The sequence below is a fragment of the Arachis ipaensis genome, chromosome B7 (genome assembly GCF_059453495.1).
Source record: "Arachis ipaensis isolate K30076 ecotype BB chromosome B7, ASM5945349v1, whole genome shotgun sequence".
NCBI lineage: Eukaryota > Viridiplantae > Streptophyta > Magnoliopsida > Fabales > Fabaceae > Arachis > Arachis ipaensis.
The window spans coordinates 119751960-119778857 of record NC_142442.1 but is presented as its reverse complement, the minus strand read 5'-3'; the positions used below and the strand labels follow the sequence as shown (position 1 = coordinate 119778857).

Genomic DNA, 26898 nt, shown 5'->3' with positions numbered 1-26898 from the left:
TTCAACCCAATTATTAAATTAAATTTTCATGCCTTTTTTATGAAAAATATAGGAGTGCATGTAGGCAAGAGTTTTCAATTTTTTCTTTTTTTACTTGATCTCCGTTTTTCTTTTAATTAAATTCAATTATTCTTCTCTAATTTATCGTTCTGCTAATGTGAGAAATGAAATTGATGAGTCCCCATAGTTCATGTTCTAAGTTGAATATGATCAACTCGTGATGCCACGAAAGTTGATAATAGATTTAGGATAGTGTGCATCAAATAAATCATGAGAAGTCTAGCAACTTTTTGTGTTTTATGATCGGCATTAAATCATAAAAAAAGTGAGTAATTTTTTATGAGAAATGCTAGGGGTCAGTAACATTTGGAATTTATAGTCATCAAATAGTCATTAATGAGACTTTTAATGATGTGAGATTAATGTGAGATTCCATCCAATGGCTCACTCTTTTTTGATGGTTACATGCTGACTCCAGAATTTGATAAAATTGTTGACCCCTAGACTTTTCCATTTTTTATTGTTAGATATAATTTTATATTATTTAAAATATTATTAATAACTAATTAATAGTTACAAAATATAAAAATTGTTGGCTCTACCACTCGTCATAAATCATATCTTCAAAACAAAGATGATGAAAAATATCACTTACTCTCATTTTCGATGATTTAATTTTCTGCAACTTAATTGACAATTTTAAATGTCGTGACTCATAAAGAAGCAAATAAATAATCCTCAATAATATACTAATACGTTATATTCTGTTTGAATTTGTTCTTATTCTTATATAACTGTTTCTATATATATAAAATCGTTTATAGTTTAATTTTATCATTAGTGGCTAATATTTACTGTGTTAATTTTGAGGACAAAACACACCTATTCAAACTTCACAATTTATAGTCACTAAAAAAAATTCACAACTTATAATAATATACCATATCTATCTATCTTATCTCTCCATCTATTTTTGTCATATTAAAGTTCGATATTAAATTATTGTTACATGAATTTATGTTATATAGTTATTTTTATTATGTATGTTATATCAATTATTTTGAATAGGTGATAATCATTAAAAAAAATGTTATTGAATTATGTCATTCATTTTAAATAGTGACAATAATTAAAAAAATTTTCTTGTAATATGCATTTTCTTTCTTTACAAAAAAAAAATGTATTTTTTTAATCAATATCCTTAATTAATTGAATTTATTACGTATCATTAAGTATTTTAATTATGAAGTAACGGTTAAAATAAAATTAAAATCTATATTAAAATAATAACAATAATTTTCAATTATAAGTCAATGAGCTATGACTTAAATAACATAATTTTTTCATACTCATCTAAAGATCATAAATTCAAATTACACTCCTAATCTTTAAAAAAAAATCTCAGTTATAAATATTTAAATTATATATTATTACCATCTATTTATATATATAATTAACAACACTTTTACTACTATTACTTCATTCATCTTATAATCTCTCACATGAATTATCAAAAAATTAAAAACTTCTCCAACCACTTTAACTTTGACACAACAACATTAAAATTATACCATAAAACATTATTTGACAAACAAACTAATATTTATATTTGTTTTATAAGTTGTACGGTGCTATATATACAAAATAATCAAAATACATCAACTAACAAATCAGCTAAATAACATTACATATGACAGTATTCACGAGGAATGCTAGGGCCAGTAATTTTAGTGTTTTGTAACTATCAATTGGCTATTAATAGTATTTTTAATGGTGTTAGATTATATCTAATGGTAAGAGATCACTCACTTTTATTTTGATGGTTAAGTGCTGGCCAGAAAACACAAAAGTTGTTGGCCCCAGACTTTTCCATTTACAAATTCAAACATTTCTTAAAACAAATACTTCATATAGGTTATTATAACTTTAAGAGATCTATAGGTTATTTTATAATTAATTATAAAATAAAAACATTTATTTTTTAATTATCTAAAAATTTAGAATATTAGTTTTTTTCATGCATTGTGCCAGACTAAATCTAGTATCTTATAATATTAAACAGTAGTATATAATGAGTTTGTATCTGTTCATACCCTGGCCCAATAATAAGGTCCAAGTCTAAATGAAAGGCCCAATCCAAAGGATTGAGCCTCGCCCTACACCAACCTTCTTCCTATGAAGTCGGTCCTTACCACGACTTACCCTAAAGAAGTCGGGACGAGGATTAGCTGGCAGATAAACACTCATTCAAATGAGTAACTGCCCCTAAAATCTCTCTAACCACTTACAGGAGCCATATCTCAACTTCCCTAAGATAAGGGGACGGTTATCCACCTTAAATGGCGGAACTACTTCAACGGTGGTTATGGGTTCACCCCTATAAATACACTGACACTTCTCATGTATCACTAAGTCCCAATACTCTCTAGACCTACTTACGCCCTTGCTGACTTAGGCATTGGAGTGTCTTTGCAGGTACCACCCCCATTCACTCGTATTCACAAGTCGGACGGAGGCCCTGAAGACGCGAATCCACCCGAAGGCTTCCCTCCATAGACGATTGGGCCAACCCAGTGAGTCCAGCCCAATAATCTCTGGTTACCCATCGTAACATTGGCGCCGTTGCCGAGGACCCAAGAGATCAACCAGTAATGGCGGACAAATCACCGGAAGATGGTCATACGGCGTCTGATTCCGAGCAGGAAAACCTGGACACCGGAAACAACGATGCGAACCCAACTCCTCACCAGGAGGCCAGCGATCCACATCGAGAAGGCACCTCTGGGTTTAAAAATCCAAAGGTAAACTCCTCGGATGGACAAGAGTCAGGAAAAGAAGGGCCACCCCACGCAACCAAGCTAATGGGGTTGGTCCATGGCCACCAAGGTCGTTTGGAACAATTGGAACAGGAGTTAGAATGACAATGAGAGGCGGAGCGAAATATCAGGGAAGAGATAGAGCGACGAAAAGAGTTAGAGGAAAAACTCTTAAGACTAGAATCTTCTCTGAGAAGTCAGAACTCCCGTGGCGATCGAGAAGAGTCGCCCCTGGGAGGAGAAGATCCGTTTAGTGAGGACATCATGAGGGCAAAAGTTCCAAGAAACTTCAAAAGTCCTGATATGAACCTCTATGACGGAACCACAGACCCGAAGCATCACTTAAGCAATTTCAAAAGTCGGATGTATCTGGCTGATGCTTCTGATGCAACTCGCTGCAAAGCCTTTCCAACTACCTTGTCAAAAGCGGCGATGAAGTGGTTCGATAGCTTCCCGCCGAGGTCAGTCACCAGCTTTGAATACCTCTCTAGAAAATTCTTGATGAGGTTCTCCATCCAAAAGGATAAAGTAAAACATGCGCCGAGCCTCCTGGGAATAAAGCAGGAGGTCGGAGAACCTTTACGGGACTATATGGAAAGGTTCAATAAAGCATGTTTAGAGATTCAGGACCTGCCCACCGAAGCTGTCATCATGGGGTTAGTGAATGGGCTTAGAGAAGGTCCCTTCTCACAGTCCATATCAAAAGGGCACCCCACCTCCCTGAGCGATGTACAGGAAAGAGCAGAAAAGTACATCAACATAGAGGAAAATGCCAGACTACGAGAGCCGAGTTGGCGACCTGGGCATTCCCACTCTGCAAAAGAGAAGGAAAGAGAGCCCAAGAAGAAAGAAGAACTCGGTCTCGACAGGCCAAGGAAATATCACTCTTATACTCCTCTAAAGGTTTCCATGGTGGATGTATACAGAGAGATCTGCAACACTGAAAAGCTGCCACCTCCCAAGCCCATTAAAGATAAAAAGGGAGGAAGTCGCGGTGATTACTGTGAGTACCATAAGATCTATGGTCATTTAACAAATGATTGCTACGACCTTAAAAATGTGATAGAAAAGCTGGCCAGAGAAGGTCGGCTTGATAGATATCTCATGGAAAGGTCGGACAATCATGGGAAGAGAAAGCGAGAGGACGGGGACAGGAGAGACCCACCACCATAAACTCCCGAGAGACATATACATATGATCTCGGGAGGATTCGCGGGTGGAGGACTCACCAAGTCCTCTCGCAAGAGACACCTCAAGCGGGTTTACCAGGTCGGGAGTGAACCACCCGACCTCCCCACAATCTCGTTCACAAAGGAGGATGGGCAAGGAATAATTCTTGGACATGATGATCCAGTGGTGATAACCCTGATCCTAGCCAATGCCCACCTCCACAAAACTCTAGTAGACCAAGGGAGTTCGGCAGATATCCTTTTCAAGCCCGCGTTCGACAAGTTAGGGCTGGATGAAAAGGAGTTAAGAGCCTACCCCGACACCTTATATGGATTAGGCGACACGCCAATAAAACCACTGGAATTTCTACCCTCCACACGACCTTCGAAAAGGGGAAAAAATCCAAAACTCTGAGCATAGACTTCATAGTCCTCGACGTGGGGTCAGCATATAATGCCTTGATTGGCAGAGCTACCCTAAATCGACTTGGAGCGGTGGTGTCTACCCCTCACCTTTGCATGAAATTTCCGACATTTGCGGGGATAGCAACAGCGTGAGGAGATCAGAAGCTGGCAAGAAAATGCTACAATGAAAGCCTGAACCTGAGAGGGAAAGGCAAGGAAGTCCACACCATAGAGCTCGGTGGCACAAGAACCAAAGAAGAGCTGCGCCCCCAACCAGGAGGACAAACTGAAGAAATACAGGTCGGTGAAGAGGAAGGAAAAAATACCAACATATGAGCCAACCTGGAAGAAAGCTTAAAACAAAAGTTGACAAAGCTCCTAAAAGAAAATTCCGACCTCTTCGCCTAGAAAGCTTCCGACATGCCAGGGATAAACCCGAGCTCATATCCCACAGGCTCTCTGTACACCCAGGGTCTTGACCTGTACAGCAGCAAAGGCGTAAGCTCGGCACAGAATGAGCTCAAGCGGTAGAAGAGCAGGTACAAGCACTCCTAGAGGCCGGCTTCATCAGAGAAGTTAAATATCCAACATGGCTAGCAAATGTGGTGCTGGTCAAGAAACAAAACGGCAAGTAGAGGATGTGCGTCGACTACACCGACCTGAATAAGGCATGTCCCAAGGACCCATACCCGTTCCCAAGCATTGATACTTTAGTGGACTCCAGCTCAGGGTATCAATACTTGTCGTTTATGGATGCCTACTCGGGATACAACTAGATCCCTATGTACAAGCCAGACCAGCAAAAGACATCGTTCATCACACCTAGAGCAAATTATTGCTACGTGGTCATGCCTTTTGGATTAAAAAACGCAGGGGCCACGTACCAAAGGCTGATGAACAAGGTGTTCACTTCCCACCTCGGGCACTTAATGGAGGTCTACGTAGACGACATGCTAGTAAAAACTCGGGAAGAGGCCGACCTTTTTACGGACCTCACGCAAGTTTTCAACACCATAAGGGCGCATGGGATGAGACTAAATCCCACAAAATGCACCTTCGCGGTGGAGGCTGGAAATTCCTAGGATTTATGCTAACCCAAAGAGGGATCGAGGCGAATCCTGACAAGTGCAAAGCTATCCTAGAAATGAAAAGCCCGACTTGCTTGAGGGAAGTCCAACAATTAAATGGCCGACTTGCAGCCCTTTCCAGGTTCTTGGCAGGGTCAGCATTAAGATACCTTCCACTGTTCTCTCTGCTGAGAAAAGGATGCCAGTTCGAGTGGACTCCAGAATGCGAAGAAGCATTCCAAGAGTTCAAAAAGTTCTTGAGCCAACCTCCAATCCTCACCCGACCTCTAGTGGGGGAAGAGCTTGTCCTATATTTGTCTGTAGCCGACAAAGCTGTCGCATCGGCCCTAATACGAGAGGATGAGGTTGGACATCATCCAGTATATTTCACCAGCAAAGTTCTACAGGGTTCCGAGCTAAGGTACCGCAAGCTAGAGAAGTTTGCGTGCTCCTTAGTAATAGCCTCGCGGAGGTTAAGACCCTACTTCCAAGCCCACACAATAAGAGTCCGAACAAACCAACCCATGAAGCAAATCCTCCAAAAGGCAGATGTTGCAGGGAGAAAATGGTCCAGTGGGCGATAGAGCTCTCTGAGTTCGACTTAAAGTACGAAACTCGGACAGCGGTAAAAGCCCAATGCCTCACCGACTTTATAGCAGAATATGCAGGAGATCAAGAGGAGAAGCCGACTACATGGGAACTATACGTAGATAGATCCTCAAACAAAACAGGAAGCGGTGCAGGCATAATACTAGCCAATGAAGGGGGAACACAGATAGAAGTTTCCCTCAAATTTGAATTTCCAGCTTCCAACAATCAGGCAGAATATGAAGCCCTGATTGCAGGATTAAAGCTAGCAGAAGAGGTCAGTGCAACCCAGGTACTGATATTTAGCGATTCCCAAGTAGTGACCTCCCAAATAAATGGAGAGTATCAGGCTAAAGACCCGAATATGAAAAGATACTTGGAAAAAACTCTGGAGCATCTTGGGCGCTTTGCAGAAACTGAGATCAGACACATAACTCGGGACCTGAATAGCAGAGCAGACGCCCTCTCCAAGTTAGCCAGTACCAAACCAGGAGGAAATAATAGAAGTTTGATCCAGGAAACTCTCCAAGAACCCTCTGTGATAAAAACAGAGGACAAGCAGGAAGTCCTTGAAGTAACCGGGTTAAACCTCGGATGGATGAACCCTTTGGTCGAATACCTAAAATTCGACATCCTCCCCAAAGAGGAAAAAGAGGCCAAGAAAATCCGGAGGGAAGCACAATGCTACACTTTGGTGAAAAATACCCTCTATAAAAGAGGAATATCAACACCATTGCTAAAGTGCGTACCGACCTCAAGGACAACTGAAGTACTAGAAGAGGTTCATAATGGGATCTGCGGAAACCACCTCGGAGCCAGGTCGCTAGCAAGAAAAATAATCCGAGCTGGGTTCTATTGGCCGACTTTGTAGAAGGATGCCACAGAATTTGTGAAAAGATGCCAACCATGCCAGATGCACGCAAATTTCCACGTGGCTCCCCCCGAGGAGCTAATTAGTATAACTTCTCCATGGCCCTTTGCAAAATGGGGGATGGATCTGTTAGGACCTTTTCCCCAGGCCCCAGGACAAGTCAAATACTTAATTCTGGGAATAGACTACTTCACAAAGTGGATAGAAGCAGAACCATCGGCCACCATCACTGCCCAGAGAAGTCGGAGGTTCCTCTACAAAAATATCATCACAAGGTATGGGATACCTCATTCCATTACCACAGATAATGGAACTCAGTTCACCGACTCTACCTTCAGAAGCCTAGTAGCCAGTATGAAAATAAAACACCAGTTCACCTCGGTGGAGCATCCACAAGCAAATGGACAAGCAGAGGCAGCTAACAAAATCATACTGGCGGGGCTAAAGAAAAGACTACAAGATGCAAAAGGAGCTTGGGCTGATGAGCTCCCGCAAGTGCTATGGGCCTACCGGACGACGCCACAATCTGCCACAGGAGAAACACCCTTCCGACTTGTCTATGGCGTAGAAGCCATGATACCAGTAGAAATCAACGAACAAAGTCCAAGGGTGATCCTCCATAATGAGGTCGGAAATGTACAGGGGCACAAAGAGGAGCTTGAATTGCTCCCCGAAGTCCGAGAGCAAGCCCAGATAAGAGAAGCAACGTTGAAACAAAGGATGACTACGAGATACAACAGAAAAGTCATTCGAAGGAGTTTCGCCCCAGACGACTTGGTCTTAATCAGAAACGACATTGGAGTCAACAAGTCTGGGGAAGGAAAGCTCGCTGCCAATTGGAAGGGACCATACAAGATTAGTGAAGTTTTAGGAAAAGGTTATTATAAGGTGACTGACGATTGGATTTTTGATGGTTTAGAATTTCACAAATGAATTCTCGTTGCAAGTATAGTTTCTAAACCAATCACTAATCCTTTCATACAAAAAGTTGTTTGTCACTAGTACAAACCCCTAAAATTTATAAACCGAAGTATTGGACCTCGGGTCGTCCTCCCTAGGAATTACAATGAAGTGTCTTGTTATTGGTTATGAGTTATTTTGGGGTTTTGGATAAGGAGCATGAAAAGTAAATGGCAATGAAAATAAACTAAAAACTATAAAAGGCTCTTGGAAAGGTGTGAGAACTAGAAGTCCTATCCTAGTTATCCTTCTCAATTATGATGAGAATTGTTCATTGCTACCACTTAGTTAACCCTTACTAATTAAAGGAAAGTCAAGTGGATGAATTGACTTGAGCCACAAGTCCTAGCCACCTCCCAAGGAAAGACTAGCTTTAGTGCACTCCAAATCAATTAGCAATCTCTCCAATTATCAATCAACAAAGGAATTAGATAACTCAAGCGTCACTAATTACTCTACCATAGCCAAGAGGAACAAAATCTATACTAAAATCCAACCAAGCATTTCATCAAACACTTAGAAGGCATAAAAGAAAAGCAAAGTAATTTGATAACAAAAATAGAATCTAACAACAATTATGGCAATGAATTAATAACAACAATCAAAAGGAACACAATTATTATGAATTACCTCTAATTGAATTGAAAGAAAATAGAAGGAGTAAAAGTAGATCTACAACAAAACATAAGAACAACATAAAGGAAATCACAACAAAAGAATAGAAGAAGAATGAATGTAATAACAAGGAATTGAAAGGTAGAAGGAGATGAAAGCATGAATTAAAATCTAGATCTAAGGTTATTAAACTAAACCTAATCCTAATTCTAGAGAGAAGTGAGAGCTTCTCTCTCTAGAAACTAACTCTCAAAACTAAACTAAAAACTAATGATTAAAGTATATTGATCCCCCTTCAATCCTTGGCTTAAATAGCATCAGAAATGAGTTGGATTGGGCCCACAAGGCTTCTAAAATCGCTGGCCACGTGTTGCATTAAGTGAGTCATGTGCCACCAACGGCGCGTCCGCGTACTGTGCGCGTGCGCGCCTCTATGCGCGATGCAACTATGGAAAATCTTATATTGTTTCGAAGCCCCGGATGTTAGCTTTCCAACCCAACTGGAACCGCATCATTTGGACCTCTGTAGCTCAAGTTATGGTCAATTAAGTGCGAAGAGGTCAGGCTTGACAGCTTTTTGGTTCCATCATTTCTTCATGAGTTCTCAAACTTTACATGCCTTTTCTTCATTCTCTTAATCCAATCTTTGCCTCCTAAATCTGAAATCACTTAACAAACGTATCAAGGCATCTAATAGAATCAAGATGAATTAAATTTAGCTATTTTAAGTCCTAAAAAGCATGTTTTCACTCTTAAGCACAATTAAGGGAGAAGTTATAAAACCATGCTATTTCATTGAATAAATGTGGGTAAAAGTTGATAAAATCCCCAAAAATCAATACAAGATAAACCCTACAAATGGGGTTTGTCAACCTCCCCACACTTAATCCAAGCATGTCCTCATGCTTAAGCCAAGAATGAAATAAGGGTATGGCATTTATTCCATGTAAATGAACTATATGCAACCTAAACTATATGCAACTAAATGCAAAATGGTTGTACCTACTTGGTTAAAAATAAATCAATCCTCCAAGTCATACGTGCACAAGTAGGGCCAAGATCATATAACGATTCATGAATCCTACCAATTCGAATATCAAAATGAAGTTCAAGTAGACTTGCGAGAAGAACGCTCATGAAAGCCGGGAATCAAGGAATTGAGCATCGAACCCTCACCGGAAGTGTTTGCACTCTAATCACTCGGTGTTTGGGGTTTATTCTCTCAATTCTCCCCTAATCATGCTTTCCAAGATTTGTTTTTTTCATCTAACAATCAACAATTATTCAATGCATGCATACAATTATCATGAGGTCTTTTCCTTAGGTTGTAATGGGTTTAGGGTCAAGGTAGGGTCATATATGGCTAGTGGACTTAGGATTTGAATCTTTGATTAACTTAAACTTTCCCACCTAACCTATATAATGACCTATACAATTAAGTACTAACCTAACTACCCATTCCTCACTTTTTCACATACTCATGCATTTTCTTTTCATTTCACAACACTTATGCATTGATTCTTATTGAGCTTCATTTTGGGGCATTTTGTCCCCTTTATTGCTCTTCTTTTTTTTTTCTTTCTTTTTCTATATACATTTTTTCTTTTCTTTTCTTTTTTTTCTTTTTCACTTTTATTTCTTTTTCTTTTCATTTTTCTTTTTTCTTTCAAACTATACACAAGAACATCAATGCATAAGGTCTATACATTTAATCAATACATGAATATGTACCAATTCCCCAATATAAAAATACAAAACACAAACATCCTTTTATCCCAACCAATGTCCCAAAGTTTTTCCACTCTTGGATGACACTCACACTCACTAGCCTAAGCCAATCAAAGATCCAAATAAAGGACATTCATTGTTTTCCGCTTTAAAGCTTGTAATGTGCTAAAATAAGAACAAGTGGGTTAAGCGTAGGCTCAAAATCGGCTAACAAAGGAGAGTAAAAGGTAAGGCTATTTGGATAAGTGAGCTAATGAAATGATGGCCTCAATCATATAAATGCATGAATACACCAAATAATGGACATAAAGAATCAAACAAATCAAAGATCACAATCATAGGAAGGGAATAATGCACACAAGAAGGAAAAATAAGTGGTTATAAGATGTAACCACACCGTTAGGCTCAAATCTCACAAGCTTGTGTTCTTAGCTCATAAATCATGTTCCACAAAATATATAATTCAAGCAAGTTCTATGAAAAGTTTTCCACTCAAATCAATTGGTGCCCTATAGATAGAAATCCTTGGAAAATTTCATTATTTTGACTAAGCTTATTGTGTATATATATGCAAAAATAAGAAAATGCAACAAAAATCCAAAAAACCTAAAATGAAATGCAAAAGTGTGTTGGGATTAGAAATTTGTCACCCAAAATCGCCGACCGGTCGGACGACCTCCCCACACTTAAAAGTTTGCACCGTCCTCGGTGCACTCAAAGATGAGCAAGGGGGTACGGCGACTCTCCGGATTGCTATCTGTTCTTTCTTCCGCTTCCATGGTTGCTTGTGGTGCATTCATTATGAAAAACAAAAATATAACACCATAAGATGAGAAGATATAAAAGCAAGGAAGCATACATTGTTGGAATGAGGTAAATCACTAGAATTGAGTGAGTGAATTAGTGTGACATTAAGAAATATTAGGTGTGTGAATTCTAAATTGCGCGGTTTAGAATACACATTAGCATAAAAGCTATGTCACAAAAGAAGCATGCACTTCACTTATCCTAGTGTGCTTGAGATGCTTTAAGTAAGCTTGTAAGGTAAGACAAGCATTAGAGAAGCATGAAAGCATTCAAGTCAAACATATGGATGGATATAATCATGAAATACAAAGCATTAAGGTAAATTCTCAACATTATCCATCAAGAGATTGCCTAATCAAAGGAAAAGGATCCAAATCACATGGTGGCTAGCTACAACATGCAATTCAAAAGAGTTATAAGATCGAAGACAATTCTCATCACTTGGTATTTTTCAAAAGGTAAGCATGAAGAACTCAAAACCAAGTAACAAAATATAACCTCAATCATAGAATCCAACAAAGATTAAAAAACATTCATGCTAAAATAGTACTTAGGCAATAAGGGCAGCAATGTATAATAAACAAAGTCAATAATCCAACACGTATAATGAAAAGAGAGAAAATAAAATGAAAGCTAAACTAAAACTAACTAATTAACTAACCAACTAACTAATTAACTAACTAAAATAAATGGTTATCCATGGTGTTTGGAAGTGTTGGATGAGGGGTAGGAGAAAGGAGAAGGAAAGAAATAGAAAGAGGAGAAGAAAAGAAATGTGGTGAAGGAAGGAAATCCGCGCGTACGCGCGCATGCCGCGCGCGCGCGGATAGCTTATTTCGAGAGTGACGCGTACGCGTCATGTGCGCGAGCGCGCAAATAGGTTTGTGCCAGAGGCACAACGTTGGCGCGGCGCAGGCACAACTCTCTGGAAAATGTATGGAGGTTGGAACTTCTCAATCCACGCGTACGCACGCATGGCGCGCGCGCGTGGATGGTCGAAAATGTTGTAAGTGCGCGTACGCGCCATGTACGCGTACGCGTGGATGGTGCTCTGTTTTTCAAAATTTTTTCTATGTTTTTGCACCAATCCAAGCATTCCCAACCTCCAAACAGCTACCAAACACCATAAAACCTTATTTAACATACTTAAACTACCAAACATACTCAACTAACTAAACAAAACATGAAATTAAGCTAATTCTACCAATATATACAAAAGAGAAAATGAAAGGATTTTACCATGGTGGGTTGTCTCCCACCTAGCACTTTTGTTTATTGTCCTTAAGTTGGACTTATGGGGAGCTCCTCATCAAGGTGGCTTGTGCTTGTATTCATCTTAGAACTCCCACCAATGCTTGGTTCTCCATTGTGCCCCAAGATTCTTCATGGATTGAGCCAAGTCTTGATGGAGTTCTTCACAAGCTTGGGGCTCCCAAAGTTGATCCTCTTGTAATCCGGGATCCCACATTTTGTTTTCACACCCATCTCCAAGTTGATTATCATTAATCCATGTGGGTGGTGAGCAAAGTGAATTCTCAAGGAAATGACCAAACATCCTTCTAGACCCAAGCGATCTAGTTCTACACCAACTTTTACAATTAAGCCTTGAGCATGCAACCATAATGAACCTAGAATGATATTTCAAACCACTAACCATCTCCTTTTTACTCTTAAAGCCACAAATATGTCTTAGTTGACCATCCGTCTTAAGCAAACCATATTCAAGGGGAATAATAAAGCTTGAGCATAAGGAATTTACCCACTTGAATGAGAGAATGGATGGTGGTGGCTTGGGGAGAGGTATCTCCAATGTGCTAGCGAGCTTCACTCCCTTGTGTTCTTCCTTGTCAATCTCCACCTCTTCATAAACTTCTTCATTCTCAATCCTTTTTTCATCAACTTCATCTAGCTCGTCTCCATCACTCAAGTCATAAATGGGAGGTTGAGAGAAATCTACCTCCACATCACTTTTAAATTCATTGGGAGAGGGTTCTTCAAATTCAAAGGATTCTTCACCAAGAAGATTGGATGCATGATCTTCATCACCAAGGGAACTCAATTCTTGCTTCATTCTCTCCAAGTCTTCATATAGAATATGCCTTGGAGGTTGTGCACATTCCTCCTCAACATCAAATTTACTCTTCTTGGAGGGATTTTCTTTGATTTTAGCTTCCCATGGAAGTTTCGCATCTCCTAAGTCTTCAACCACTTCTTCCTCTTCTTCAATGGTCATAGGTTCCTCCAATTGTTCTAACACAAAGTAGCCTTCCTCCTTTTCCACCGGAGTTTCCAATCTCTCCTTCATGCTATGCTCTTCTTGAGCCATGGGAGTTCCTTGAGTGTCCAAAAGTTGGGATGCTAACCGGTTTACCACCGCATCCAAGGCGGTCATGAATTGTTGCACATCCCTTGTCATCTCCTCATGTCCTTGAAGAAGAACACCAAGGGTTCCATCCATTAGAGGTTGGAGAGGATAAGAAGGTTCATTGTCTTGGAGAAAGGGTTCATTATAGGAAGGTGGTTCTTCTTGGTGAGGTGGTGGTGTGTATTGAAGTGGTTCTTGGGAGTAGTAATCTTGGAATTGTGGTTCCATGTATGGCTCATATGGTTCAAAAGGAGGTTGGTATGGTAGGTAAGGATCATGGTCATATGGAGGTGTTTGTTGAAAATAGGCTTGTGAGTGTGGTTGAGGTTCATGTTGAGGATATGACTCATAGGCATATGGTGGTGGTTCTTGAAAGTCACAAGGAGATTCACCATAGCCATTGGATTGATATGCATCATAGAATGGCTCTTCTTCATAGTGCATTGGTGGAGGTTGTTGCCAAGAGGATTGATCATAAGCATATTGCTCTTCCCACCTTTGATTGTCCCATCCTTGATACACATCTCCATTATAGTCCTCATCACCTACAACATAGTTGTAATCACACTCATAGCCAAAATAAGAATTCATAATGGAAAGAGAAAACAAAAAATCAAAAGATAATGGAAAATAAGAGAAATAAAATTCTACAACTAGCAAATAAAGCAAAAAGCAAGATATTCACACTATTCACATATGTACAACAACCGATAACATAACACCATTGCAATTCCCCGGCAACGGCGCCATTTTGACGATTGAATTTTTTATGGTTTAGAATTTCACAAATGAATTCTCGTTGCAAGTATAGTTTCTAAACCAATCACTAATCCTTTCATACAAAAAGTTGTTTGTCACTAGTACAAACCCCTAAAATTTATAAACCGAAGTATTGGACCTCGGGTCGTCCTCCCTAGGAATTACAATGAAGTGTCTTGTTATTGGTTATGAGTTATTTTGGGGTTTTGGATAAGGAGCATGAAAAGTAAATGGCAATGAAAATAAACTAAAAACTATAAAAGGCTCTTGGAAAGGTGTGAGAACTAGAAGTCCTATCCTAGTTATCCTTCTCAATTGTGATGAGAATTGTTCATTGCTACCACTTAGTTAACCCTTACTAATTAAAGGAAAGTCAAGTGGATGAATTGACTTGAGCCACAAGTCCTAGCCACCTCCCAAGGAAAGACTAGCTTTAGTGCACTCCAAACCAATTAGCAATCTCTCCAATTATCAATCAACAAAGGAATTAGATAACTCAAGCGTCACTAATTACTCTACCATAGCCAAGAGGAACAAAATCTATACTAAAATCCAACCAAGCATTTCATCAAACACTTAGAAGGCATAAAAGAAAAGCAAAGTAATTTGATAACAAAAATAGAATCTAACAACAATTATGGCAATGAATTAACAACAACAATCAAAAGGAACACAATTATTATGAATTACCTCTAATTGAATTGAAAGAAAATAGAAGGAGTAAAAGTAGATCTACAACAAAACATAAGAACAACATAAAGGAAATCACAACAAAAGAATAGAAGAAGAATGAATGTAATAACAAGGAATTGAAAGGTAGAAGGAGATGAAAGCATGAATTAAAATCTAGATCTAAGGTTATTAAACTAAACCTAATCCTAATTCTAGAGAGAAGTGAGAGCTTCTCTCTCTAGAAACTAACTCTCAAAACTAAACTAAAAACTAATGATTAAAGTATATTGATCCCCCTTCAATCCTTGGCTTAAATAGCATCAGAAATGAGTTGGATTGGGCCCACAAGGCTTCTAAAATCGCTGGCCACGTGTTGCATTAAGTGAGTCATGTGCCACCAACAGCGCGTCCGCGTACTGTGCGCGTGCGCGCCTCTATGCGCGATGAAACTATGGCAAATCTTATATCGTTTCGAAGCCCCGGATGTTAGCTTTCCAACCCAACTGAAACCACATCATTTGGACCTCTGTAGCTCAAGTTATGGTCAATTAAGTGCGAAGAGGTCAGGCTTGACAGCTTTTTGGTTCCATCATTTCTTCATGAGTTCTCAAACTTTACATGCCTTTTCTTCATTCTCTTAATCCAATCTTTGCCTCCTAAATCTGAAATCACTTAACAAACGTATCAAGGCATCTAATAGAATCAAGGTGAATTAAATTTAGCTATTTTAAGTCCTAAAAATCATGTTTTCACTCTTAAGCACAATTAAGGGAGAAGTTATAAAACCATGCTATTTCATTGAATAAATGTGGGTAAAAGTTGATAAAATCCCCAAAAATCAATACAAGATAAACCCTACAAATGGGGTTTGTCAGTGACCGACCTAAACGGCACCGAGTTACCAAGGTCGTGGCATGCTTGTAACATGAAAATGTACTATATTTAAATGCGAACTCTACTCCCTAATGTACTCTTTTCCCAACTTCATGATTTTTTCCCAAAAATCAAAGGTTTTTTCTGAAGAAAGGTTTTTAACGAGGCATCACAGTAGAGACTAAGGGAGAACGGACTATCAAAAACCCTTAGTAGCAGTAGAGTACCTTCCCAAATAAATAAAGATATTTTTACAATATCTCTTATAAATTCCTTCTCGTTTGTTTTTCTTCTACGAAACGCACCGACTTAAGCTCGACAAAACGTGAAAATCCCATGAACCGACCTAGATGGTCGTCAGGATAAAACGACGAGGTACAAGTCGGTGTAAAGAGGTTATAAAAGTTGATCGTGAGAAACTCGGAAAGATTCCGACACATAAGTCGAAATGAAAACCCGAGAAGCAAAGAAAACGCATCGCAAAAATAACCTAAGTCACAGGAACTCAATGAATCAAAAAATTGAGTATAAAGAATACCAAAAAGAGATCGAAAAACCTATCAAAGAGCCAAAAAACTGTCCTAAGTCCTTAAAGTTAAAAAGGACAGACAGCCAAGAAAAGGTTTCAAAAAGATCAAAAGGGATTTTTCAAAACATGCACGCAACAAAGTAACTTAGAAAAGGGTATTTTTCGTTAACCTAAACCCTTATCCAAAAAAGGGTATTTCTAAATATTTTTTGTTTACGGCCTTAAAAGGCCAAGGAAAGTGTCAAGAAGTTACCACCACATAAAAAAGAGTTTAAAAAAGAGGGGACCCACAGGCCGGGCCCCATATAGCCACAAACATTTTAAAGAGTACCACCACCAGAGCCGAAGGGAGTAGTCGGATCACCACCAGAATCAGGGGGAGTAGTCGGAGCGCCATCAGGTCCAGGGAGAGAAGTATCCATAGGAGACGGAGAGGAGGTTCTGTGAGCCTTCGAGGAACTCGGAGCATCCTTGGAATGAGGAGGGGACTCAATTATCCTCTGCCCCGAGTCTTCAGGTCTGAATCGGTGACATGCTTGGGAAAGGGAGGAGGATAGACTATCGCCCCATCAATAACGACCTTGTCAGGATCCAAGGGAGATAGATCCAGGTCGGGAGCCAGAACTCCGACCTGCTCCTTAAAAATCCTTCAGGCTTCCTCGGCTCCATCAGCAATAGAGTCCTCCAACTCGGTATAGTCACTCCGAGCTTTCAGCAAATCTTTCTTCACCACCATAAGGTCCTCAAACAAGCTCGCATAACTCTCCTGCGCCTTCTGCCTCAGGCCCTCCTCCATGTTGCACCGAGCTTGCAACTTCCGCTCACTCTCCTGAAGGTCATCCCTTTCCTCCTTCAATTTGGCGACCTCCTCCTTCAGCGCCCTCTCATGCTCCTTATACATGAGAAGCCTCCCCTCCAACTCTTCAACCCTCAAGGTTGAACCCAGAGAGCTAAGAGGAGTCTTCTCAAACATATCAAGGAACTTTGTGCATACCCCCGCCGCCCTAATACTCTCCTGAGCCAGAATAGTGAGGTGGTTCCGAATAGAAACATCATCCATACCTATGCGGGTATGGAGATAGATGTATTTCTAGACAAATTGAGGTGCATCCACCTTAGCCTCACCTTCAAAAGAAGAGCTAGACTCCAAAGTCTTGCGCTTCTTCTTTTCTGGCTCAGGGGAAGATCGGGGAGGAGGGGACGGCTGAGAGGAGGTTGAAGAAGAAATGACAATAGGTCGGTTCGGGGTCCCCAAATTGTGAGGAAGGGGGGCAGGAGAAGGAAGAGGAGCGTTAGTTACCCTGGCGCCACCAACCCTGGCACGGGACCTTGCCTTGGCCTCCTGGACTCTCTGGTAAGACTCCCTGGAATTTTTCTTCGCCATCTCTGTAAAAAACAGTCAACAACCAAAGAGTCAACAAAACAAGTCGGTAAAAATAAGTCGGACACAAAGTGGATCAATAAAAGCTACCTAGTTGTGTCTGGACAAAGGTTGGTGACCCCTGGAGAAATTTTTTAGTATCCAGATAGGGGGCCCTCCCCCACACTTCTCGGAGGAACCCCACAATGGCAGCCTCCACCTCATCCAAATCATCCAAACTATATTTCTCACAGGGGGAGGCCTCCAGCCAGTGCAGAGGAAAGCTAGGGGAAGAACTCTCGTCTAAGAAGAAGGGGTGGTGACCCTCTACAGCTTAAACTTTGAAAAAATAATTTTTGAAGTCATGGAAGGATTCATCAAAAAGGGTGAAGACTATCCGACCTTGTATAGATCGGAAAGACACCCATTGTTGCTTATTATTTTGCCCACTGAAGGGCTTGGTCATGTGAAAGAGGAAAAAGAAAATCCTCAAGGAAGTCGGAAAGTCTAAAGCGTGGCTGATAAACTGATAGATTTTCAGAAAATCCCAGAAATTGAGGTAAAGTTGGGTAAGAGCAACACGGCAGTGATGTAAGACAGCCATTTCGAAGTCAGAAAATGGAAGGAAAATACCCAAACGGGTAATCATGCTCTCATACATGTAGAAGAAATGAGGGGCCGTCTCAGTAGCCCTCCCGAAGCAAACCCGGTCTTCTGGACCCGGGACCACCAATTCATACTTCGGCTCATCCTCCTCAGAAGTACAGATTCTGTGGTGAGTGCGAAGATTGGTGATAAATTCGGTATCGACCAAAGGTTCCTCTCCTAAGACTGTGACATCGACCCACTGAGCAAGGGTTTCTATGGAAGACATTTCTTTTCCTAAAAAGGATTAGTGAAACCTACAAAGGGAAAAAGAAAAAAAAGATCAAAAACAGGGTCTCTAAGGGACATGGAATCAAACAGAAGCCTACAAAGTCAACTTCTCTCTCTAAAAAAAGTAAAAGCATGCAAACAGAAGCATTTCATAAAAGAGAAGAGGAGAAAAGACTAACCTTTGTCTGGAAGCAAGGTAGAGGAAGATGAAAGCCTTCAAACGAAGAATGCCCCACGAACAGATGAGAAAATTTGAAAAACGCAGAAACGAAACAACGAAAGAGAGGGAAAGTATTTATAGACACGTTAGGGGCATAATGGTAAAAACAGAAAGCGGTCATTAATGGGTGCACCGTTACCAAGGTAATTAATACCTACGCAAACCTCTAACGGACGCGACGTTTGATTAGACGTAACTGTGAAAATCAAAAGTCACGAAAGTCACGTCGGTTCCGAACAATCACGTCGGTTCCAAACAAGTCGGCTACGACCCCGAGTAGAATACTCGAACCCAAGTCTCAAAAGAAATTGGGCTCGAGTAGGGGCACTGTTCATACCCTGGCCCAATGATAAGGCCCATGTCCAAATGAAAGGCCCAATCCAAAGGATTGAGCCTCGCCTTTCACCAACCTTCTTCCTATGAAGTCGGTCCTTACCACGACTTACCCTAAAGAAGTCGGGACGAGGATTAGCTGGCAGATAAACACTCATTCAAATGAGTAACTGCCCCTAAAATCTCTCTAACCACTTCCAGGAGCCATATCTCAACTTCCCTAAGATAAGGGGACGGTTATCCACCTTAAATGGCGGAACTACTTCAACGGTGGTTATGGGTTCACCCCTATAAATACACTGACACTTCTCAGGTATCACTAAGTCCCAATATTCTCTAGACCTGCTTACGCCCTTGCTGACTTAGGCATCGGAGTGTCTTTGCAGGTACCACCCCCATTCACTCGTATTCACAAGTCAGACGGAGGCCCTGAAGACGCGAATCCGCCCGAAGGCTTCCCTCCATAGACGATTAGGCCAACCCAGCGAGTCCAGCCCAATAATCTCCGGTTACCCATCGTATCAGTATCTATTCTCAATCACAATTCAAACTTCTTTTTTAGGTCATTGAAGAACCCTTTTTTTCTCACGAGGAACAACTTTAAGGTAGCGTTTGTTTTGAGGTACTGAGACAGAGACTGAGAGACTGAGACTCAGTATCGTGTTTGTTAGTTCAGAGACTGGTACTAAAATTTCTGTCTCTGTCTCTAAAATTTCAGTATTTCAGTACCTCCAAAAAGTAGGGACACAGGAGACTGAAATTTTTAGAGATAGAGACTGAAACTTTAATAACATTTTATACCTAAAATACATTCATTTCAATTAATTAATTCCAATTTTATCCTTTGTGCAAATTAAATTAAAGTTTCATTTTTGTTTCAATTCCTGTCTCCCATTTTGCACAAAACAGAATACTGAGATTTATTTCAATCCCTGTCTCTTAGTCTCTGTCCCTCAATCTCAGTCTTTCCATCTCTGTCTCTCCACCAAACGCTACCTAATAACTCTACATTTGGGCAGCTTCCCTCTGCTTGCGTTATATTTGTCGGTGCATAGTATAAGAGCCAAGTATTTGACTGATACAATGATAAGTATAGACTTCAACGGAAAGACAAAATTCAAAGAAAATCAATGTTGCAGAACAGCCGTTTCTCTTTAATTTCTTTGGTCTCTCAAAATAAATGACCACAAAATATGGCAATACTTTTGTCTCATTAATTATATGCATGAGACAGGTGTAACTAAGGTAGGAGCGAGCTAAATAAACTCGAATTTGGACAAAAATTAATGTATGTTTTTATAGCATATTCTTATTATAAGTGTTCATATTGTCTACCGGCCAACAAAACTTTTTAAAAATCTTATTGGAAACATCTTAAACTAAACCTTGAGATAGTTGAATGCTTAGATCATTGTCAGTTTAAATAAGTGTTAAAATTTGAATCTTATTATAATAGAATAACCTTACATGTATAAGTGTTTTTATAACTAAATTTAATTAAATTGGTGTAAGCACATATATTGAAAAAAATAAAAAAAAGACATGATATACATATTATTTCTCTTCTTTCACATTTTCTGCAGAATATAATTTTTTATTTAAGAGTCTAAAAATTTATTGATACAGCACACAAAATTTTGTACATATACAAATTTATTGATATAATATATAAATTTTACACATTGTACACAAATTTTTGTTTCGAATGTATTTAATTAGTTGGATAAGTCAATATTTTGGATATATAATTCTCTAAAAAATTTTACACTGCACATCAAAATTTGTGTTATACACCAAAATTTTTGTGTTGTACACAAGCTTCTAAAAATCAGACTAGACCAGTCAGTTCAACCGAGTTAACAGAAATCGGTCATCTAGTCAGTCTGGTCCATTCCAAAATCGTCCAACAAAAAATCGACGAAAAAATTAATCGAACCAGTGATTAACTGCCGAACCGACTAAATTTTTAAAAATACCGGTTTTTAAAATCCATCAAAATGGCGTTTTGGTGCTGAAAAAAATTAAATAGCTGAAACGTTGAAACCCAAACCTCCCTTCCCTTTCTTCCATCTCTCACTCAAAAAATTCTAATATGTCCCCTGTTCCTTTCACTCCCTCTCTTCTCTTCGAAGTTCCAATAGCCACCAGTCCACCACCCACTAGTCACCATCCGAAATCCATCACTCACACTCGTCACTGAACCCTTCTCCTTGCCATTGGGTGCCATCGTCGCCGGTGGAAAAGTCTGCCCAGCATCTTCTTCACATTCCTCCTCTCCTGGCCGTTGCACGAAGGGCTGCGTCGAGCTCCTGGCGTTGCCGTCGCGAAAGATTGCTGGGTCCATTGGTCGTTGTCTGTCAAGCTCACTGTCTTTTTGTCTGAGCTCACTTCCTTGTTCGAGCTCTCTCTGACTTTCTCTGTTTGAGCTCACTTCCCTTCTCTGTTGCTGTCACTTCCGATTCTGTCGTCGTCGTCATTTTCTTTCTCCCTCGCTATTGATACCTCAATTTATTTTTACTTGTTTTTAATTTTTTTAATAATACTAATTATGTGATTCTGAGTTGCTAAGTTTACTATTTTGAGTTGCTGAGTTAGTATAATACTGATTCTGTGATTTTGAGTTGTTGGATTACTATTTTGAGTTGCTGAGTTAGTATAATACTGATTTTGTGATTCTGAGTTACTGGGATTAATATTCTGAATTGCTGCTGCTTGTCTGAGTTAATTTTATTAGTTTCTAATTTTCTGATTTGGAAGATGCAATCACAAAATTATTTGTTATGAATAATTTATTATATGAAATTGTAAAAATTTAAATCTTATTAATTTACAAATTATTGAATTTAAATATTTAAAATCATATATTAAATTTTAATAATTTTATTTAATATTTAATTAAAGTGGTTGAACTCCGATTGAACCATTAAACCAGTAAACCAGTAAACTAGTTATCTTACTAATTCATTAATCGGTCCGGTTCTCACAACTTTGGTTGTACATTAAAATTTATGTGGGTGTATATTTCATTAGTATAGTATACAAATTTTTTCATATATCAGGTAAATATTTGTATATAGCACACAAATTTTTACACATAGCATACAAATTTTGTTGCAAATGTATTTTGTTTATTGGGTGAGTCAATGTATTGAATATATAGTCCTCTAAAAATTTGTACTGTATATCAATTTTTGTGCTATATACTAAAATTTTTGTATTGTATACCAAAATTTGTGTTGTGCATATTTTATTGGTTGGGTATCAATGTTTTGGATATATGCTCTTTCAAAAATTTTTGTGCTGTATACTAAAGTTTGTGTGTTGTGCACTAAAATTTATATTATGCATCAAAATTTGTGTGTTTTAGTTTTCTTAAAATTTATAGAAAAAGAAAAAGATAACGACGAAGACGATTATAACGATAATAAAAGGGGATAAAGAAGAGAAAAAAGAAAAGAAGAAATTAACAACAACAACAATATCAAGAAGAAGAAGGTAGTGGTGGCAATGCCAATGACAGTGACGACGACAACAATGAGATTGAAAAAATAAGCACGCAAAAAAAATAACTGACGATGAAGTGTAAAAAAATAGAAAAAACAACGAAGATGATAACGAAATGCCCATGCATATATAAAAAAAAGGCGTGCAGACATAGTTAAAAATTTAGATCAAAAAATATTTTGACGTCTAATATTTCTTGGTGCATATTATAAGAAATTAAAATTATAAGAAATTAAAAAGATTAATAGTTCGGACCATCTAGTCCGAACTTAAAAATTATGGTCCGCAATCCTCTGCCATCTTTTGGACGGCGATATTTATAGAATGTAAGTAGAAATTAGGATGGTTTTTTTATGCTTGTTCCCAAAATCAGATTAAATTTTGAGTTGGTTAACTTATTAGACTCATTGGGTAAAGGTGCCTGTCCAATTTATTGGGCTGTGCTTGTTTTCATTACGCTAAAATTTTGGGTCTTAAGTATTTTGAGCTCATTTAGAGATAGTTAATTAATCTGTTATCAAAATGGAGATATAATTTTGAAAAAATGATAAATAAATTTTTTATTTTTTAATTTAAAAAAATTATTGATTAATTAAAAATATAAAACATTTTTTATTTTTTAAAATACAAAATATCTAAATTTCTCTTAAGAATCTATTTATTTTTGTATATTTTAGATAAAAAAAAATTAGATGTTCTATATTTTAAAAGATAATGAATATTTTTATATTTTTAAGTTAAGAAATCAGAGACTTTATTTTTTTTTCATTTTGTTATTGACTTATTTATACTAGTGTATCAGAAGACATTGATTTATTTTTTATTTATTAAATAAAATTTAATTTTAATACACTATATGAGTATATATAATAATAATTATTATTTTTTATATTAATTGCAATAATTATCATCTAAAAAAGTGAACGGGTTTAAAAGATTTTGTAAGATATTTTACATGTATCAAATAAATAAAAATAATAACGTAAGATTAATTGAAATAGTAAATTGTTTATAATTGAATTAAAAGATTTTGGGTTTAAGTTATGATAAAATAATTTTTTTTATAAATTATATATAATAAAAGATATTTTAGAAAAAAGAAAAATAATTAGATACCAAACTTTCTCATATTCTCATTATATAAGTTTAAATATAGATATATATAGAAGTATAAATAGATAGATAGATATATTTTCTTACTATTTATCTTCTTAGTTGACAAATTGTATGATAACATATATTTATGATTTTTTTTGGTGACTAACATATATTTATGATTATGTATGATAACATATATTTATTATTTTTAAATATTTGTGAGAAATTATTAAAAAATATTAAGAAACCAATTCAAATACTAATCAAATTCTCAATTTTTTCTTTGGCCCACTAGCAGTCCTGATAATAAAATATAATGTATCAACTATCCTTTTTTCTTAGTTTTTTTATGTTATTTTAATTTTTTTACGCTTTTAAAATGGATATTTCTATCAAAAAGATATATTCATATGATATCCACCTTCTTATATAACCCGAGAAAAAAAGAAAAAACTACAGGATTTTCATGGTAAAAATATGATTAACCTAAAGAGAATTGCGTCAAAGCGAATTAAATATTAACAAAAAGAGAAGTTGACAAACAGATAAACCAACGTGTGTATAGCTAGAGAGAGATAGAGGACGAAGGAAGGCAAGAACGAAATGTTCACATTATAGGTTTGTTATGAATCCTAATATCTACCATAAGAGAAAGGGAAAATATGCAGAGCAGAAGAATGGAATTACAGAATGAAACGAAAGAAATTAAAACAAACTAATTAATTAATAATTATTAAGCACGTTCGCCACGGATACGCCTGGCAAGCTGAAGGTCCTTGGGCATAATGGTAACTCTCTTGGCGTGGATTGCACACAAGTTTGTGTCCTCAAAGAGTCCCACTAGATAAGCCTCCACTGCCTCCTGAAGTGCAAGAACCGCATGGCTCTGAAACCTCAGGTCCGTCTGAAATGCTAAATAATTTAGTTAAGTATATTGAATTATCTAATAATTTTTTATTGTCATCATCATGTGAAAATATGAACATTGAAAAAAATGAAGACCTTGAAGTTCTGAGCGATTTCACGAACGAAACGCTGGAATGGTAACTTGCGAATCAGAAGCTCGGTACTCTTTTGGTATTTTCGTATCTCACTGAAACAAAAAAAAGGTAGAACTGTTCCATTAGAAACTGATGAAATCAAATAACTTGAGAGATAGGAGAACGTCGTTAATGCACGCAGTAGTGTTACCGTAGGGCAACAGTTCCAGGGCGAAAACGATGCGGCTTCTTCACTCCAAAGGTTGTTGGAGCAGATTTCTTCGCAGCCTAAAGAGGATTATATAACTTGAAATCATAATCGTAAAACGAAAACAGAAAGGAACAGTTATGAAAACCCTAGGTAGCAGGAAAATGTGTTTACCTTCCTAGCGAGTTCCTTTCTAGGGGCCTTGCCACCGGTGGACTTGCGAGCAGTTTGCTTCGTGCGAGCCATGGAAGATGAAAACGGGAGAAAACAGAATTTGGAATAATGCGAAAAGAAGAATGATCAAAGGGGGTTTATATAGTGCAAGTGAATGATGTGATTTGTGAACGTGGGGTCCGATCCAAGATGTCAACAGTTATTAACGGAAGTTTATTAATTAAAAAAAAAGATATCTTAAAAATTAGTCAAATTAAGATGGATATTAATAATTCTAATCTGTGTACTTATTCCTCATTGGTTGCTTGGGACCAGACAATATTTTTTTATTGGTTGCTTTGTGAACGTATGGATTATTACTTGAAAAAACACAAATTAAATATGTTTTTTTTTTCTTTCCTTTGGTTAAGATCTTTTTGGCAATTAAAAATTTAAAATGCATCTTATCAAATATTAGAAATTAAATATTTGTTTTATTCCTTAATCAAATAATACATTAAACAATATATAAAGTTATAAAGTAATAATATAAAATGTCAAAATTAAAGTTTAGAGTTCAACTTTTTTAAATTCATGCTTAAAAAATTTATTATGTAAATTAAATTTAATAATCAAAATAATAATAATTATATTTTTTTAATATTTCATCTTCATCATACAATGTATAATATATAATACATTATATAATATTTATATATTTATATTTATTTAACAAATGAGATTATGAATGCAATTGTAAATACTTAACAAAAATAAAATAAAAAACATATTCATAAGATTAATAATAACAAATACAATAAGAAAAAAAAAATTTTCTTATTTTTGCTGTGTGTATTTTTAAAATTGGCTTGGATAGATATGTCTTATAAAATAACAACTATGAAATAAAAAAAAAAATTATTACTCTAACTTATAAAAAATATTCAACTAACAGAGAGATCCTAATAACATCCTTGATTGGTACTCAGTACTTTTATATTCTGTAACAACAATAATCAAACTAGTACTTTTATATTATGTGACAACACTAATCAAACTAATATACATGATTTGTTTTATATCTGAGAACTAATATTTAATTTTAGATAAAAAATTATACCTATACCTATGTATTCTTTAATCAAATAATACATTAAACAATATATAAAGTTATAAAGGAACAATATAAAATGTCAAAATCAAAATTTGAAGTTTAACTTTTTCAGATTCATACTTAAAAAAATTATTATGTAAATTAAATTTAATGGTCAAAATAATAATAATTATATTTTTTTAATATTCCATCTTCATCATATATAATATATAATGCATTATATAATATTTATATATTTATATTTATTTAAAAAATTATATAATATTTATATATTTATATTTATTTAAAAAATGAGATTATAAATTCAATTGTAAATACTTAACAAAAAAAAATAAAAAATATATTCATAAGACTAATAATAACAAAATAATAAGGAGAAAAAAAAATATATCTCTTATTTTTTGTTGTGTGTATTTTTGAATTTGGCTTGAATAGATATATCTTACAAAGTAACAACTATGAAATAAAAAAAAAATTATTACTCTAACTTATAAAAAATATTCAAGTAACAGAAATCCTAATAACATCGTAAAAAATATATCTCTTATTTTTTATCTAATGTTTAATTTTAGATAAAAAATTATACCTACACCTATGTATTCCTTAATCAAATAATACATTAAACAATATATAAAGTTATAAAGTAACAATATAAAATGTTAAAATCAAAGTTTGGAGTTCAACTTTTTCAGATTCATGCTTAAAAAATTTATTATGTAAATTAAATTTAATAGTTAAAATAATAATAATTATATTTTTTTAATATTTCATCTTCATCATATAATATATAATATGTAATGCATTATATAATATTTATATATTTATATT

At 36.7% G+C, this 26898-nt stretch overlaps 1 protein-coding gene across 1 annotated transcript; it reads right to left on the bottom strand.

Moving 5' to 3' along the window:
* Positions 1 to 24149: 24149 nt before the first annotated feature.
* Positions 24150 to 25088, bottom strand: LOC107609976 (histone H3.3). Its single transcript, XM_016312038.3, has 4 exons — positions 24978 to 25088; positions 24807 to 24883; positions 24618 to 24708; positions 24150 to 24519 (listed from the first exon to the last, which is right to left on the bottom strand). The coding sequence occupies exons 1-4, from the start codon at positions 25047 to 25049 to the stop codon at positions 24349 to 24351; spliced, it is 411 nt and encodes a 136-aa protein (XP_016167524.1). The 5' UTR covers positions 25050 to 25088; the 3' UTR covers positions 24150 to 24348.
* Between the last annotated feature and the right edge of the window lie 1810 nt (positions 25089 to 26898).